This window comes from Prosopis cineraria, unplaced genomic scaffold (assembly GCF_029017545.1).
Source record: "Prosopis cineraria cultivar Desert tree isolate PC_DT_omini unplaced genomic scaffold, ASM2901754v1 PC12, whole genome shotgun sequence".
NCBI lineage: Eukaryota > Viridiplantae > Streptophyta > Magnoliopsida > Fabales > Fabaceae > Prosopis > Prosopis cineraria.
This window is the reverse complement of record NW_026555343.1, coordinates 33,252,218-33,270,403: the sequence shown is the minus strand read 5'-3', so window position 1 is coordinate 33,270,403 and position 18,186 is coordinate 33,252,218. Positions and strand designations below refer to the sequence as shown.

The following is an 18,186-nucleotide window of genomic DNA, read 5'->3' as shown; positions in this document are numbered from 1 at the left end:
AGAGATATCTGGTTCTAATATATATGATTTAACTCAACAAGCAATTAGATGAATGAAAATAAAATCCTAAAAATGGAAGGAAGTTTGCGTCTAGTAACTATTGATATTAAAGAAGGCTCATATGGGTTTTAAATATGGATGGAAGATATATGTAATTAATGAAAAATAGCGAGGAGTTCAATGTATTTTACTCTTGAAAAAAACATTTTGATAAAAATGTTATTTATGGGATAACATATTAAGCAGAAGATCATAGGTGTTACACCATACGAAAGCTAGATTTTACTAGCACCCAAATCAAATGCCTATCTAATCCATTAAAAAAAAAAAGGCCAATTAAGTGTTTCGAATAGGATTGCAAAAATAAAAAGATACGTGTAGGTAAAACATTAAGTATGAAAATTACTTTGAAATTTTAAATTAAATTAAAAATTAGAAATCATAAAAGTTCTTTACAATAATTATAAAATCAATTTACTACACATGAGATATAAAAAGAAGAACTATAAAACAATTTTTGTGTAAAAAGTACGAAAAAAATTAATTGGGATGGATTTAATAACCCCACCAATATGCCTGATCCGAAACAGCCCATAATAAACCGAGAAGCATCGAGTTTGTTATAAATTTTTGAGAATTTCTTGATTATTAATATTGGATATATGATTTTACAAATGAGGAAAAAAAAAAAAGAATGATGTGAGAGAAAAAAGAAGAAGAAGAAGTGTTTGACTTATAATTGATATTGTCAAGTTAATTTTTAATAATATAATTGTCGTCCTCTATCATTACTTGTTAAGTTTGTCATATGTCTTATTCAATTTAATTCAAGAAGGATATTTTGATCATTTTATTGATCCTAAAAAGTCAGAATAGATCGAGAAACATTGAGTTTGTTATAAATTTTTGAGAATTTCTTGATTATAAATATTTGATATATGATTTTACAATTAAGGAAAAAAAGAATATAAGTTTTTTTAAAAAAAACAGAGAGAGAAAGAACAGAGAAAAAGCTTAAACATCGTTCCAATAAATGATTATATTAATTAGGGTCAGATCTGAAGAAGCATGTACTCTAATCAAAGTGGTGGATATAGGAGCATGTGATCTCGTGTGTTTGATCAAATAATTAGGATTCAAAATCATAACTATTACTTCAGGTACACTATATCCGTACTAATTATTTGCAACTTGCCTTAATCATTGTAATTAATATAATTTTTTTTGTTGATGGAAAAGAAAAAACATAATTCTTCTCTTATTTTTTCTCCGTCCCTATATAGAAGTTCTAATTTTTACCTTCCTCCTTTTATTCCTAAATAAAAGTTTTAATATAATTTTTAGGTATAATTATTAAAAATTGTTTTAAAAATATCTCTTACAAAAAAAAAATTACCCCTAATTGAGGTTTAATATTTTTAGGCATCCAATGGAGGGTAAAAATAAAATTAAAAAAATTATTTTTTGCAGAATAAATAGATTTTGATATATATTTGGTTTGCTCATGAATTTTTTAATATTAAAAATTATTAAGTTACAGAAGGATTTCTCCGTTTGCTACTTCTAAATATCAAGATTAAGATTTGAAGGTCAAAAAAAATATTAAGATTAAGATAAGATGTGAACAGATCAAGTGCCGACTTTAAATTATATTATTTTCCAATAAATGAAATAAAAGCGAAATAATGACTCATCATTCAAGCGAGAAGTCAACCAAAAATAAAATAAAATATATATATATATATATATAATTTAATAAATTAAAGGACTTTCACGTCCTGTTTGTGAGGTAATTAATCAAGAGGTCCGGCCACTGCATGTTGCATGTTGGATTTGTCTGTTGATTTTTTTTAAAAAAATGCAAATTTACTAATTACACGGAAATTAAAGTGCCATGAGCATCTTCCACGATCTTCTAACGCTTCATTTTGTCCAATAAATAAATATACAATGATAATTCAAGTTTTAAGATCAGACTAAATTAAATTAATATTATTTCCCAGCTTATCCCGGGAAACCAATTTGTTTGACCTCTAGATAAACCGAGTTTGATTCATTAAAAAAAAAAATACATTGGAAGAATGACAAAAAAATACATCCAAAATAGAAAAATGATAAGTTGGTCCTATGAAATGTGATAATAGCTTCTAAGTCTTAAGAGACCTAATTATCATTAAAGTTATTAATGAGATGACAAATATACCTCTTAATTGAAAAGGTGTAACAAAGTTTTTTTTGTTCTAGAATTTACAAGTCTAGTTTAGTATATGACTAAAGTGGTTTAAGCATGGACAACTTTCTCTTCATTTTTCTTCATTTAATATAATAAAGTGTACAAAATTTTTTTCATTCACAACTTTAATTATGTAGTTCACAAATTTTAGTAAATGACTAAAGCGGTATAAGCATTCATAACTTTCTTCACAATTTTTCTTTAATTAGCAAAAATTTTTTTTATTCACAATTTTAGTTTTGAAATTTACAAGCCTGATTTAGTAAATGATGAAAGTGGTTTAGGCATTTATAACTTTCTCTCACCATAATTTTTTTCACTTTCTTAAATTAAGGAGTATTTTTATTATTTTATCAAAATTTTAATAACAATTAGACCCTGCAGATTTAATTAAAAGTATTTTTCACATTTCACAAGATCAAATTCTCATTTTTTTTAGAGAGTGGCTCACGCATAATTTTTTATCTATATATAAAATTTAACTTTTAATTAACCTTACTTAAGAGAAATTAAATCCCTTCATATGATGCAAAGCTAGTACGAAACAATAGAGCTAGCTAGCGAGGGTGTGCAAGTAAATAATTTCTTTTTAACAAAAAGTAATATTCTAAATAAAATATAATTATTCAGTTAATCTCGATAATTTTTTTATTTTTAATTAAAAATTTGAATCACACCAATTCAAACTTAAAGACAAAAATAGATGGTTTAAACTTTATAGAATAAATGATCATTTTTCCATAAAAAAAGAAATTGTATTCAGTTTCTTACTAATTTGGTGTATCGACATAGAATCAGTCTACAAATATAAAATATCATAAATCTGAGCACAAATAGTGTACATAAATCCAAGCCCCCACCACCCCACCCACATGCATGAAGCATCGAATAATGGATTCAAAGAAGTCTAACAAAATCAGAGAAATCGTTAAACTTCAACAAATCCTCAAGAAGTGGAAGAAACTCGCAACTGCTTCTTCTGCCGCGGCTGTCGCCGGAGCCGCCACCAGCGGCAGTAACAAAGGCATGAAGTTCTTCAAAAGAACTCTGTCATTCACCGACGTCGTTTCAGCATGCTCCGACAGCAATAGCGTCGTTGTGCCAAAAGGTTTTCTGGCGATCTGCGTCGGAGAAGAGCTCAAGAGATTCACAATCCCGACGGAGTACTTATCACACCCAGCATTTCAGGTTCTACTGAGAGAAGCTGAAGAGGAATTCGGATTCCATCAAGAGGGAGTACTCAAGATTCCATGCCACGTGTCCTTGTTCGAGAAGGTATTGAAGGTGGTAGAAGATAAGAGACCGATGTTCTTCGGGGAAGATAAGGACGGTTTTAGTTGTTATGGATCAGATTGTGAGGTTACTCCCACTCATCATGCTGCTCAAACTTGTAGATGATGATCTCTTTCTCTCTCTCTTATTTGATCTGTCGTCTTCTTCTTAATCTTCATAATTACGAGACCAGTGATCCTTTTCCTGGTTTTACTTTAAGAGAAACAAGGTGAATTTCAGAGGGAAGCTAAAAGAGCTTGAATAATCCTTTATCTTATGGCATAATATATGATATATTCTCGTTATTGATCAAGTATATATAATATATATAATTTTCAAATTAACTAGCTTGAAATAGGGTCATAGAAAGATTAGTGTTAAGGGAATTTTGAACCATTTACGCCAAACCAACCAGATTGACATAAATTGATTTGATTTTTTTTTTTCTTTTAGCAAAATTAATTGAGTTGGTTCAATTTAGATATTTGTCACTTGGAACTTGAACCGAACTTTGTTATATTTATTTTCAAATTTAGTTATTTGTGAACGATTGGTAAAAGAGTATTTTCAATTAGCAAATATTGTATGTGATTGTTTATGATAATTTTTTAATTTTATAATTAAGTATTTTAAAAATAACATTAATTTTTAAAAGTTAAATAAAGGTGTTAATTAATTGTTAAAAAATATTCGTTTTGTCCTCAAGAGCTATGTTTCATTAAAATAGTAATTAATAGTTAAAAATTATCAATGATCATGAATATTTATTGATTATGAAAAATATATCACAAAAACAATAAACTTGGTCCAAATTCATACAAATCAAACCAACCTGCTCATCATATCAAACCAAATAAGTCACAAACTTCGGTGAATTGATTGATTTACATTCAAACTGTCTTTATGTAGTTCAATTCTTGTTTACAGACTTCACGCTTTAACCAGAAATAATAAGGAAAAAGAATATTAAGGAAATTATATGTCTAAGTGCACAAGTTAATTAGGAAAAATGTACTGCGGAGATACAGATGGGGGAAAAAATTTTCCTATGCCAGAGATAAGAGGGCAAGCTTGATTCAGTGAAACTATTGGATAAGTATAGAATATAATATGTTGCAATTTGCATGCAGCACTTACTTCTAGATTAAGCCTTTGTGTTTTAATAAAATCCAAAAGATAGAAGATGAGAAAACCATACCAGGAAATAGGAGGAAAAATGTAGCTTCTTGTTACCCAATATATATATATATATATATAATTATTAGCTTGTTTGATTTTCCATTTTCAGAAAAAAATTACTTCAAATTTATTTTTAGTTGTGTTTCTTAAAAAAATAAATTTTTTTTGAAAATCGAAACCACAACTTTTTCTTTTTGATGTTATATTATCTCGTGTTTTACAAAATTCAAGAAGAGTAATCAACATTCAACATTGTATTTTATTAATGAAAATTATGTTAATAAGATGTGGTTTTTAAAATAAAGTGAATAATTTCTGCACCTTTCAATTTAACATTTTAGATATGGTTTTAAAGTAAAGATTCAAACGTATTTTTTTTATAAATAACCTAATTTAAAAATATTTTATGATCTTTTGGCCAACTGAAAAATATTTTATATTAACAAGTACCAATATTTTTATTGGTTTCCTACCTCATATCATCATTCCCAGATTACTCAAGTTAATTTTTTTTAATATATTTTTTCATTTGACCCTATGAACCTTTTTTTTTTTCTTATAAACAAAATTTTATGTGAGCTGAATCCAAATAACCCATTAGGGTTAAGGCATGCTTCCAAATTCAAGAAGTTCTTACATGGATACTTGCACATCACTTCCCATCAATTAGGCCCTCACATCATAAGTAAGATTTGAACTCATAATTTTATTGAATATGGATTAAATCTTGGGTTGACGGTCAATTTTGTCCCTCAAATATACGTGAAAGATCATTAGAGATCCTAAACTCAACTTAGGGTCAATATTGTCTTTCAACTTTAAAAATTTGATCTTTTATACCCTAACGTTATTCTTCTATTAAGTAAGAGCCATGTGAATTTTTAAAATAATTTTTTAATAATAAAATACAACAGTGGGACCCATTTTATGTTTTCTATTATATTTTTTTAATCTCATCTCACTTCTCTCTCTCCCCCCTCCACTTTCTCCTCTATCTAGAGCTCATCCCTCGTTTACTTCTTTACAGAGCACTTCATCAATTTGTAGCAAAGCTCCAATCTAAATCCCATTTTTGATGTGCACCAAAGCTTGATGTCTTTAAATTGTTTCAACTTGCCTTGGCATCCAAGTCCATCTTGGAGTTCATGTCTTCTACCATCACCGCCTTTTTCTCCACATTCACCACCATATCTGGCATGCATTGATACGTTTAGCGTCAATTCCCCTAATGCCATTCCTATTCACCTTCCCTTTCAGCTTTGGTAACATCAATGATGCTGCCTTCATTGCTTTAGTGCTTATTGACCTTATGTTGTCGCCGACCTCACTCTTCTCAACTCCTTATGCAATGCATCTACTAACCCAAATTTTGTCGAGAAGCTCAAAAATGTAGGGGTTGAAGTGATGAGGTAAAGTTTTGGATGGATGAAGTGGCGGTCTTGAGCCAGTAGTGATAAGTTCACCAAAGACTTGTGAGCTATTGGCCAAACCATTGTCATTGAGCTTTGCTTTCTCTTTCCCTCCCTCCTTTCCCTCTCTCTCTCTCTCTAGTCCTCATCTTGAACCATGAACAACCCAAACATTGGTAAATTTGACAAAAAAAGGTCATGACGCCATTGGAGACAACATAGGTGACTGGAAGGACATGGCTAGCCTAGGCTATCGAGGATGGCCTTGTAGCTGAAGTATGCGAGGCCATCAACATTGCATTGGTTTAAGATGCATTTGAGGAGGTTGGCAAGGGAGGGGTTGTGGGAGATGAGGTCAACTATCATGATGCCATGCATGCATGGAAATAAAGAATGTAGAGAAGGAATGGAGAAAAAAGTGGAAAATGTAGAGAGGATGCCGGACTTGTGGCAAAGATGGAAGAGAGAGAGACTATAAAGAGGAAAGGGAGAGAGAGAGAGAGAGAGGAAGGGGGAGAGATGGGAGAGAGGGAAAGAAATTTTTTAAATTATTAAAAAATATAAAAAAATTGGTGGGCCCCATCATGCAATATTTGATAATAAATAAATATTAAAAAATTTAATGTGAGCCTAGCTAATGGAGGAATTGATTGTAAAAAGCGCAGGATGAAAATTTTGAAAATCTTAAAGGTTAAGGAACATAGATCATTTATGACTCTTTATGTGCACTTTAAGGATATTTTGAACTCTTAATCCTTAAATCTTTACCAACAATTTTTGTTTGTGACTCTATGAACCTTTTGTTTAATTTAGGTAGCTTTGTTTCTTCTTTTGGGTTTGATTTGTCTGCTGTTGGGCTTATAGCCTCATCCATATGCCCCCAAAAACGCAGTGAACAATTCGTCATCTTCGATTGTTAACGTCACGGCCACGACGACGTCGTTACACCCTTTTTTAGATTGGATCAAATGCACACCTAAAGGCCATGAGGCCCATTATAATTAAACAAATAAAGTAACGATGGGCTTGATATGAGGACCCATAACAAGAAGATCATAATGTTGTTATTGTTATTTACAAAAAGGATCGAATTATTGTGATTCAGGTCCAGCAATAGGAGTAAATTCTCTTGTATTCTAAATGAAAATATTGAAATTTAGCATAATTTAATTGAAAAAAAAGTGTAACTGCGAAGATTTTTCAATCTTTGTTAAAAATCTAATAATTGTTATTAGAAGGAACAAAAAAGGTCTCTTTAAAATGATAATTTTATGCAATATTTTTTAGGTAGAAACGTATATGTTTTCTATAAAGGAAATGAAAAATATACAATTGAAAAATGTTGTGGAAAATTTCCATTAAACTTAATCAATTCAGAAAATTCAAAATTTATTAACCAAGTCAAATAATTAGATGGTTTTCTTTATCTTTTTTTGGATCAAAGGATCAAACTATATTGCACACGATACTATAGATACATGAAAACGAAAAAACCAAAAAAAATTAAAAAAAAAAGAATTATCCAATCCGGAAAAGCTTCTAAGTTGGCCTAGGAGAAGTTATCTAACTAATAGCAAAGATCTACGTTGATGATAGAGTGACCTGATTGGTGTCTTGTAAATGAAAGAATATTAATTTAAAGCAAGCAACGAAAATGGAACGAAGCATGATCCTCTCGCTTGATATGAAGCTACAAATTGAATGGAGAATAGAGCGAAGACATTCATTTGCAAAGAAAGGATGGCCCTGTGACTATTATCCTAACAGGTTCGACTTTGCAACTCTTCTCCATTTAAATAAATTACTAAGCTAATCTTATAAAAATATGATCTTCATTTTTCCCGCATGCAAGAAACCATCAAAGGAGGTGAAGAATCTATTCATGAAACTTGGAAATTTGAGATGATCGTAAGACTTCACCAGGTAAGTTGGTATCTTCACATTTCTTATGACAAATACGCGTTAGATGGAAGTGAAGCTGATTTTCATCGGGCAAATCATTGTGCTATTTTGTGAATTGTGAAATTCCTTTTTTTGCCATACAAACAATGTTTTTAGAATCGGACTGAATATTGAAGCGGAAAAGTCAGCGGTTCACGGTCCGCATGGTTCAATCGGGTTGAATCAATGGTCAAACCAATGACATAATAATTAAATTAAAAAAATTATATATGTATATAATAATCAAAATATAAAAAATACATATGAAATTTCTAGTTAACTTAAAAAAATTAAATATTTTAAGTTTATCATGACTTAACAAGCTACATGATAAAACATAATATCAAATGATTAAAAAAATTAATTATTTTTTAAAAAATAAAAATTTTTTTAACAGTTCAATTTTTGAAAATCAGAACCGGTTCCCGACTTGATTTTGATTCTTGATCCGACTGCTGGTTCGAAACGGCTCAACCCGACTTAACCTCCAAAATGATTTTCTCATATAAATCAGATTGGAAATCAGACCGACCGACCAGTCTAATTTTTAAAAATACTGCCATATAGTATGTAGGATTAGAATGTATTGAATATGTTCATCCTCTAAGATTCTTTCCACAAGATGTTGTGAGAAAAGGAAAACAGGCCATTTAAATTCCCATTATTTGCAAATAAATTTGATTCAAGAGACAATCATTCCATACTACTCTTAAGAATAGACAAGTGGCAAAGAGATGTTGTGTTTGTATTTCTTTAGAATAATAAAACTTTTAGTCTTTTTAAATTTGTTTTAGTTATCGATTTAGTTTCTTAAATTTTATTTTTGTTAATTTGGTTCTTAAAATTTGCATTAATTATTGATTTAATAAAACTATAGCTTGCAATGCATGGGATCATGCTATTTATTTAAAGAGGAGGTAACATTATTAAAATTTATTAACATGAATAAAGAAACATTGATGACATGCAGCTATGCATACTAATAAAAAAAGTGTAATTATTTAGGTAAGAAAATAAATAGACTCATAAATTTTAACAAATATACTATTCATATTAAATTAAGGGAAAGCATAATCATTAGTTTTTTTAGTATTTTTAGTGTTTTTATTTCTTATAATTTTAATAAGATTGGATAATGTTTATTACTAAGATCTCTATCATTTCAATAGTTTCAATTCTTATAAGGATTAAAAACATTGAAAAAAATTATAATAAGTAAAAGCGAAATATAATAAAACTATAGAAACTAATGACTGTGTTTTCTCTTAAATTAACTTGAGAGTTAGTTTGTGTTTAAAGATCTAAAGAACTAGCTCTTGCCTTTTCAAAAAAAAAAAAAAAAAAACTAACACAATAATCTAAGAAACTGTAAGGACTAATCAGTATAAAAAATAAAAATTAGACTTAGAGACAATCTTAAGAAATTGAAAGCTCTATTATCCCTATTTCTCTTTTTCCTAATAACATTATATTTCACTGAAAGAAATTAAATAATTCATTTTTTTCATCAATTTTAAATTTAATCATATATCATCATAAACTATCTTTATGTTTTTTTTTAGTGATGATCTATAAAGACCGAGGCTATTGTAAGTTTTAAAATAAAAGGAAAACCATAACTATGGATACTTATAATTATCCTATTTTATATTTAGCCTATGTATTTTTTTTTTAATGTTCTATGTCCTTACAATTTTTTCTATCTACTACAATAATCTCTTTATTTTTAAATATATCTAGAGGGGCAATAATGTGATATTACTGATGTTAAATTATGGCATTTGATATATGAAATAAAGTGAGTAACCCATAATGACTAGAAATCACTTTTTGCAATTGTCATTTTTTTTTTATCTTCTCCTAATTTAAGTTGTCAACTAATTGTATTTTAAATATGTTAGCAGCCTCATTAACATTGTTAGTTAAATTTCACATAATTTAATATTGTTATTAGTACTATATCATTGTCTTTCTGTACATATTTAAAAATAGATAAATTAATATTGTAGACTAAAAAAACTAAGATTTAAAATATTAAAAAAATATAAAAATTAATAATAAAACACGATAACATTATAGGGATAAATATTTATATTTTTCCAAATAAAGATCATATAATTAAAATTACGTTTAGGCCCAATACAAAAATAGTTTCATTTTATTATGCTTCGTTATAAATATAATTTGTGATATTTGTTTATATTGAGGGGAATTTGAATTATTCCTGTGATTATTCTGCCAATTCATGTGTCGAGGTATAAATATCATCACTGCCTTGTCACCACCAAATTCGAAGAGATTTAATTTAATTTTATTGGATTTAAATTTCCAACCTGAAAAATAGAGACGTAAGAGCGCAAGAAACGAATGTGATAGCGATTCTCAGTTCAACAGTTCCCACTCCGATAAGGGTTTAGCGAATCGAAAATGGAGGAGCCGCAGAGAACCAAAAATGTCACCTCATCGAAACCTAAAACCCCTTCGAAGAGGAAGCCGCCGACGCCGCAAGAGCTGATATCTCACTACGAATCGCAAGGCCTCGACTCTAACGCCGCCGCCGTGAAGGTCATCGACGATCTACAGAAGGCGTTGTTCGGAGTCATATCCTCCGGCCGCGGCAAGAAGGACAGACTCTTGGCGGATTCTTCTAGAAAGATCGATTCCCTCAACAGCCGCATCACTATTCTCGACCTGAAGCTCGATTCCAAGCCTGGCTATCCCGAGACCTTCGCTATCGGAATCGCTTCCGGCGCCACCCTTAAAGGAATCGGAGCTGTAATGCCTCAAATTCTTGGAGGTCTTGCTCAAATCTGGAACTCTGTTACCTCTGCCACTAGATCTTCTTCTTGATTCTCCATCCTGCCGGACATGTTTACTCTATTCATCAATAATGCACTAAGGTAGCTCTCTCTCTCTCTCTCTCTGCCTGTGTATTTGGCATCTCATTTCAGATTCCATTCACAGTTAATTCTTAAGTAGAAACTAATTTGAAAATTGTATTTCATCTAGAATTCAGATATTAAAATATCGAGTTTATGGATTAATCTAGTATAATAAAATTATGATAAGGATATATTTTTTCCAATAGAAAAAATTTTTTTTTTTTCTGGCTAAGAGAGCATCCAGATTCAGAGTTTTGAATTTGAACCGAGTTGGATAAGTTCTGATTTCACCTAGCATGACCCAAACACAAATACGGTAGAGAATCAGTTGAAAAAAAGTTGGACCTGTATTTCAAAATTTAATAACACGTGGTGCCAGGAATCCATATTCGCCTTTTTTTTTTTTTCCTTCCTTCTTTGGCCCCTAGTTAATCGTCCTCCAACCCAAAAAAAAAAAAAAAAAGGAAATCTTCCGCTAGTTTTTTCCCCCAGAAAAATTACTTTTTATCCCACACAATACAATATTTTGCACTATTTACTTGTGTTGTCCATGATTTGAGTGCAATTCAACCCCTTTTTTATTTTGGGAAAATAATAGTTAAGATCTGGTCGAAATTTTCTGAAAAAATAATATTTCAGTTTCATATATAACTATTAGATTGTAATTGGAATACATGTGTCTGAATTAATTTTTAGAATTCATTTTTAAAAATTCTTTTTGTCAAGAATCTAACTGTCATTGATTTGATTTTTTAGAATCTAATTTTTTATTTTCAATTGCATTGTATAAAATTGGGTTAAAGTATAAATTTATCCCAAATGTTTACACAGAGGCACAATTTAAAAACATTTTTAAAGGCGAAAATCAAACAATTTTGCCCCACCGTTGCCTTAGCAGCAGCTGGAGTCATACATGGGAGCATTGTGAACATGTAGGTGCTAGGTTGGTAGGGTGAAATTTTGACCATATACACACTGGAGGGATGCAGCCGAGGTCATTAAATGCAATTTAATGTACGTCGCCATGGATCTCGTTCGAGGCGGCGAGCTCTTCAATAAAATCGCTTGAGGTCAGTTGAAAGAAGACATGGCCAGAGTCTATTTCCAGCAATTGATCTCCGTCGTTGATTTCTGCCACAGCTGTTGCATTTAACACCGTGATCTCAAGCTGGAGAATTTGCTCCTGGACGAGCATGGAAACCTGAAAGTCATAGATTTTGGTCTTAGCGCTTTCTCCGAGCACTTATGGCAAGATGGTTTGTTTCACACTACCTGTGGTACTCTAGTGTATGTCTCTCCGAAGATAATTAGTAAAAAAGGCTATGATGGTGCAAAAGCGGATATCTGGTCTTGTGCTGTCATCTTATGCGTCCTCCTCGTTGGGTTCTTACCCTTTCAGGACGACAATTTGGTTTCAATGTACAAGAAAATTTATAAAGGAGACTTTAAATGCCCACCGTGGTTTTCATCCGAAGCTCGAAGACTCATCACGAAGCTCCTTGACTCGAACCCCAATACTTGAATCACAATGTCAAAAATCATGGACTCGTCGTTCTTCAAGAAATCAATCCCAAAGAGCATGAGGATGAAAACAGAGGAGTCTGATTCGGAGTGCGATGATAATTTTGAGAAATCAAAGTAGAATCAGCCAGCAATAATGTACGCTTTCCATTTGATATCCCTACCAGAGGCATTCGACTTGTCGTCACTTTTCTCGGAGAAGAGGGAAGAAAAGGAGCAGATGAGGTTCGTGACGGCAACTACATCCCTCTAAGGTGTACATGGTCAAAATTTCATCCTTCCAACTTGGCACCCATGTGTTTGTGATGCTCACATGTATGACTTCGTTTGCTGTTAAAGTAATTGTGGGGCGACATTGTTTGATTTTTAAAAATATGGGGGTGACGTTGTGTCTTTAAAAACATTAGGATACCAATTGTACCTGTGTGTAAACATTCGGGGCAGATTTGTATCTTAATCCTATAAAATTTATTAATTAATTTGGGGGACATACTAGGACTCTCATGGTTAGTTCAAAATAATTGCTGATATTGATAATGTATTGGTTGGGAGTATAGAACAGATCAATGGGGGGAGGAGTAAAAGCAACCGCGTGGAATGAAACTAACCTTTCATTTGAACAAGGAAAAAAGAAGATTAAGAAAAAAAATTCTTAAAAATTGTAAAAGGCAGTTATTATTTTTGAAATTTTTTAGTTTTTTCGTTTTTATAATTTTTCTGGCCCCTTTTTTTACATCCAAACCAAACCTTAAATGTTACCATGCCTATGAGTTTTTGAGTGAATAGAAATGGTTTGGATCGTCTAATATTATCATAACGAGCTGATTTGGATAGCTGAGCGCGAATACTTTTTATCTGACATTATAAATTAGTAAGAGGATCTTTCAAAAAACAAGAAGCTATACGTTTTAACCCCTATGATTAGCTTATGTTTGTTTGTCAGATTTTAATGTTCTCATGTTCTTTTCTTCTATGACCTTTCAACGAATCGAGAAGACCAAATCTGATTCAATGCCCTGCCAAATGGGGAATAACATGAGAACCTCAACGAGATAAGAATATGACTCCCCTGTTCTAAAATGCTCTGCCAAATCTGATTCACAAGTTGAGGACCTCAACAACTAATTATCTTACAAATGTAATCTTAATTGAATGATTGCCTTTTCATCAATAGATACAAAAACTGTGAAATCTGTGATGACTCAAAGGATAGGATATCAACAAGGAAAGAAAAAAGTATTATGCACCAATGATGATTCTTTGTAAGCGAGATAGATGGGTTGAACCTAGAGCTGTGAATTTGGATTGAGTCATTTTCCCCATATTTTGTATAGGTGAGTTTGCGAAGTTGTTAGAAAAGTGAGTGACAAGATTTTCAAGCTTGAGTTTTAAAAAACCCTTCAAAAAAGAAAAGCCAGGCTTAGGACTAGGGCTGAGCAACGGCCAATGGGCAGGATGTAACCGTACGTGGCCTGTTTCAGCTCGTCTGAAAACGGGCTAGTCAAGGGTCTGGGCGGGCTTGTGCAAACAATCCATATTTAAAAAAAAATCATCATTTTTTTAAGGGAACCACAGACGTAGGCAGCAGGAGCATTCAATCAATGAGATGAGTTTGAATTACAATCTTTTTCATAAAACTGTTCATCTCTTTGAAATGCTGAAAACCAGCACATATATATATTGTTAATATTCATTTAGACTTAGACCCAGGGTTCATTTAATGATTCAAATTTACAACAGGTGAGAATACATCATAGAAGTACAAACACCCAACATTGAGGAACAACATAGGGGAAAAAACTTTCAGCCATTCAGCTTAGATTGCCACCACAAAAATTAAGTTTATAGCAGGGTTTATTAGTCTCATAAATCTGCACTCGCTTAGTTTTGAAACAGATCATTTATAAATATAAACGAAGGAGCAAAACTTCAGCTTACTTTTTTTGTTTTTTGAAAAAGGAAATAAAAAGTAAAAATAGATTAAAGATTAAAGTCAAGACTCAGGAATGGAATCACATCGTGGCTACAGCGCGGATGACTAGCGAGGGGAAGAAGAGACTAAAAGAGCATGGACGGTGCGAGTGGCTGAAAGTTTTAGAGAACTATTATAATAGTTTCAACAAAGAAGGTGAGCTTAACGACGAGGGAGCCCGTGTGTGCAGTTCATTCTTCCAGTCCCACATCCGTCGGCGACGAGTAACGATGCGAGGAGAGATGAGCAGATGAGACTTGAGAGTTGAGAGATTTGAGAGAACAAGAGATCGAGGGCGCCTGAGAACACTAACAGCCACGAGTGTGTGAATTGGAGATGAGCATGAGGGAGGGTTTTCTTTTCCACGGGAAGCAACCATACGAGTTACTCGTGTGGTTAATTATTACTTTTTTTTTTAATTTATAAAGAAACCTCTACATGGGTTGGGACAGGTAGCTCAAGAGGCAACTCATAACCTATCCTGCCCGTTTAATTCAAACTCTGGTTAGCCCATTATTTTGACCTGCCTGTTTAGATTGCATATGGGCGGGCTTTACGGGTCGTGAGTTATTTGCTCATCTTTACTTAGGACTAGTCCAATAGTCCTTTTTTATTTTTTTTATTTAAGAATATGTTACTCTTTGTTTTTTTGGCCATCTAAGAACTCTCCTATTCAGTCTTAGTTACAAATAGCCAAACCATAATCATTAAAGTGTTGAATCATTGAAAAACTAATCAAACACTTAAATATTTTATTTGTAGATAGTGATGATAATTAGAGATTTATTAGACTTCTAGATCATGTTACAGAACATTTGTATGGTTTTTTAATTTTTATTTGTACTTATGAAATTTGTATTTTGATTTGTCTTGAATATTTAATATTTAAACTGTATTTTTCCCACAAAAAAAAAAAAAAAATAACAGACACGTCACACACACACACACACAAAAAAGCTTTAGGGCCCTGAGCCTTGATAATTCACCTTAGATTTAGGGATATAGCAAAGCTTTCAGGTTCAAGTTCTAATGGGCTTAGCCCACAACCTGTTCGCCGTTGTTCTTGGCAGATGGACTGTCCTCAGCGGTGGCTCCGGTGAGGTGGTGGACAGTGGCCATTAAGACTCGGTTTTTATTTACTACGGAGATCATGGATCTCCTGGTTTTGTACGTACGTAATCAGTTTCTTGCAGATGATGATTAATTAGTTCATTTTTCCTTTGGGCAAAAAAGAAAAAAAAGTTCATTTTCCAGAAAACAAATAAATGAGACCCCTTTTGGTTAGATCTATGTAAAAAATTCCTACACCCAAATTAAGATATGTAACAAGTTATTAAATTATAATTTTTTCCGAACATAAAAGACATTTTGCATTCAAAAGAAATCATTTTCATTTCACTTCATTTCATTTTCATATTAAATATGAACGAAGTTGAGAAATGGATTGGATATACGCATGAAGGGTTTAGTCTATTTTTATTTTTGTCGCGATTGAATAATTATATAATAAATTATACAATATCTAAAATGAAATTAAATTTTCTTACTACCACATTTTAAAAAAATAAAATGAATTTATTAATTTTTTAAAAATCAAATGTTAATAACTTTAAATATAATATCAAAATATACTTTGAACAATTCATATATATCTCATTACGATACCAAGTATTAGTGTTCATTTCTGTGATCAGCACCAAAATCATAGAGTTTGCTGGAGCTGTGATTTTTTTTTTTTTTCACAGTTGAATTTTGGGGACCATGCATATATGCCACTAATAAGGGAGATCAATAATATCCATGTAATTTTAATTAATTAATTAATTATAATTAATTTATATATGGATAATATAATCAGGCGTGCCGAATGAGGGGGATGAAATACATGCAGACGAGTTAATGGGTGTGTTGAAAAAGAAGCATGAAAACAAAGGGTAGAAGGAGATGGTGATATATATACAAGGAGGCATGCGAACCAGGAAGCATGTTTCAAAGCCTTCAATGTTTTTGCCCCTTTCTGCTTCCAATATGCTTCTGAGGATAGTTTTGCTGTTTACTGCCCTCTTCTCAGCCTTCTGCTGCAACCCAATAAGCCACTTGTTTGGGAGACCTCTTCAGTGTTTCTTGGATGGAAGATTATATTGGTTTGTATACTTATATATTTATCTCTTAATTTTATGATTCTATCTAAATGTTGATTCCTTACATACCAAATATGATCGATACCAGATTGTACATGTAAATAGGAACAACATAGACATCTTAAGGCAGCATTTGGTATGCAAAAAAGTATTTTTCAAAAAGGAAATGATAAATAAACCTAAAAAAAAGGAGATAACTGCATTTTATATTTTGCAGAAACCCTTTTTTTTGCATACTAAACAATGCCTACATATGGGAATGTTTGAATGCTAAGGTACTAGAAGGTGTGAGGTTGAGAGTTTTAGCTTGATTAAGAGACAATTGAAGGTAATAATATTTAACATGATAATAATGAATGACATGGTAGTGAGGTGGTGATGGGTGATGTGGCACGCGGTGAGGTGGTAGTTAAGTGGCACTAGTCCATTAGATTGAAGTGATGTGGCAATGATATTTTGATGAGCCTAAACATTTGCAATACTACTCCATCGCTAATTCTGTTATTAATTAGATAAATTAGTGACAGTGTTTAGCGACGAAATTTTAGTTGTACTTTTGCATTTGTAAGTGAATTTTACAATTTTAATTTAAAAACCACTTTTTTGTACATATAGTAAACATTACCTTTTGGTAAGTGAAAAAGTGTTTTTCGAGAAAGAAATGTGAAATGACCTATTTCATTTTCTTCATTTCACATTTGTTTTCTCATGAAAAAAAATTTTCACTGTACCATACCTTGTATAAGGCAACATTTAGTAGATGCAAAAGTATTTTCTAGGAAAAGAAAAAAAACGAGACATGAGTCTGGAAAGGAAATGAGATGGGAGTATTTCATATTCCTTTCTTTTCTTTTGGTCCACTAGCATTTCATATTTCTTTCTTAGAAAACACTTTTTTGCATACCAAATATTTCATGAAGGTTCACACATTGAAAGCAAAAATAGACATAAATAGTGGATCCCACTTTTGATACACATGTTGGTTCTACATCATAGTTTGAAAATTGGAGTTAACCTACTTGATTAAACCGATAAACCACTAAACTGGTATCTTAACTGGTTTAATCAAAATATTTTATTTATAATTAATTTAATTACGGTTCAATTATAATTTTGACTATCAATCCTTTAATTAGTACCTTGATTGATTTAATGATCAGTTTGATTTTTAATAGCTTTTGCCGTCACCAAGTGTCTATCTCCTTCTTTATTTTAGGTAAAATCACCGTAAAAATCCAATAAATTAGTGTATATAAGTTGTTTGAATCCCTTTTAACTGAACTTTATGTAAAGTATTGGGGGGGGGGGGATAAAGAGGTTGATCCTACTTCTTTGAGAAGTTAAGTGATCGAGACCTCTATTTCTCTCTCTCCATGGTGAGTTAAATATATATATATATATATATTTATATATTTATATATTTATATTATATATAGTTTGGTGGAACCAAATTAGACATATGTGGGGCAGCTGTGTCTATTTTGTCCCCCTAATAACTCAACAAACTCACAAGCAAGAAGAATTACAAAGGATGGAAACTAAACAAAACTTCTCATTACTTCTCTTACATTTATTTCATTCTATATATATGCAGTGATAAACATGATTAGACCGAGGAGTCTCTGGAATGACAACA

The 18,186-nt window shown here is 31.6% G+C and overlaps 2 protein-coding genes and 1 pseudogene across 11 annotated transcripts; all 3 read left to right on the top strand.

Annotated features, from left to right (window-relative positions):
* The first annotated feature begins 3,124 nt into the window (after positions 1 to 3,124).
* On the top strand, positions 3,125 to 3,777 carry LOC129287622 (auxin-responsive protein SAUR15-like). The gene has a single exon (XM_054923842.1). It carries the CDS (start codon positions 3,125 to 3,127, stop codon positions 3,629 to 3,631), a length of 507 nt encoding a protein of 168 aa, XP_054779817.1. The 3' UTR covers positions 3,632 to 3,777.
* Positions 3,778 to 10,346: 6,569 nt separating this feature from the next.
* LOC129287480 (uncharacterized) lies at positions 10,347 to 16,700 on the top strand. 10 transcript variants are annotated; one of them, XM_054923655.1, is made up of 2 exons: positions 10,347 to 10,934; positions 16,268 to 16,700. In XM_054923655.1, the coding sequence occupies exon 1, from the start codon at positions 10,462 to 10,464 to the stop codon at positions 10,882 to 10,884; it is 423 nt and encodes a 140-aa protein (XP_054779630.1). In that variant the 5' UTR covers positions 10,347 to 10,461; the 3' UTR covers positions 10,885 to 10,934; positions 16,268 to 16,700. The 10 variants fall into 10 exon arrangements, with proteins under 10 accessions (XP_054779630.1, XP_054779632.1, XP_054779633.1 ...); XM_054923657.1 differs by lacking the exon at positions 16,268 to 16,700 and adding an exon at positions 15,480 to 15,580; XM_054923658.1 differs by lacking the exon at positions 16,268 to 16,700 and adding an exon at positions 14,397 to 14,413.
* On the top strand, positions 11,929 to 12,690 carry LOC129287479 (CBL-interacting serine/threonine-protein kinase 6-like; annotated as a pseudogene).
* Positions 16,701 to 18,186: the final 1,486 nt, after the last annotated feature.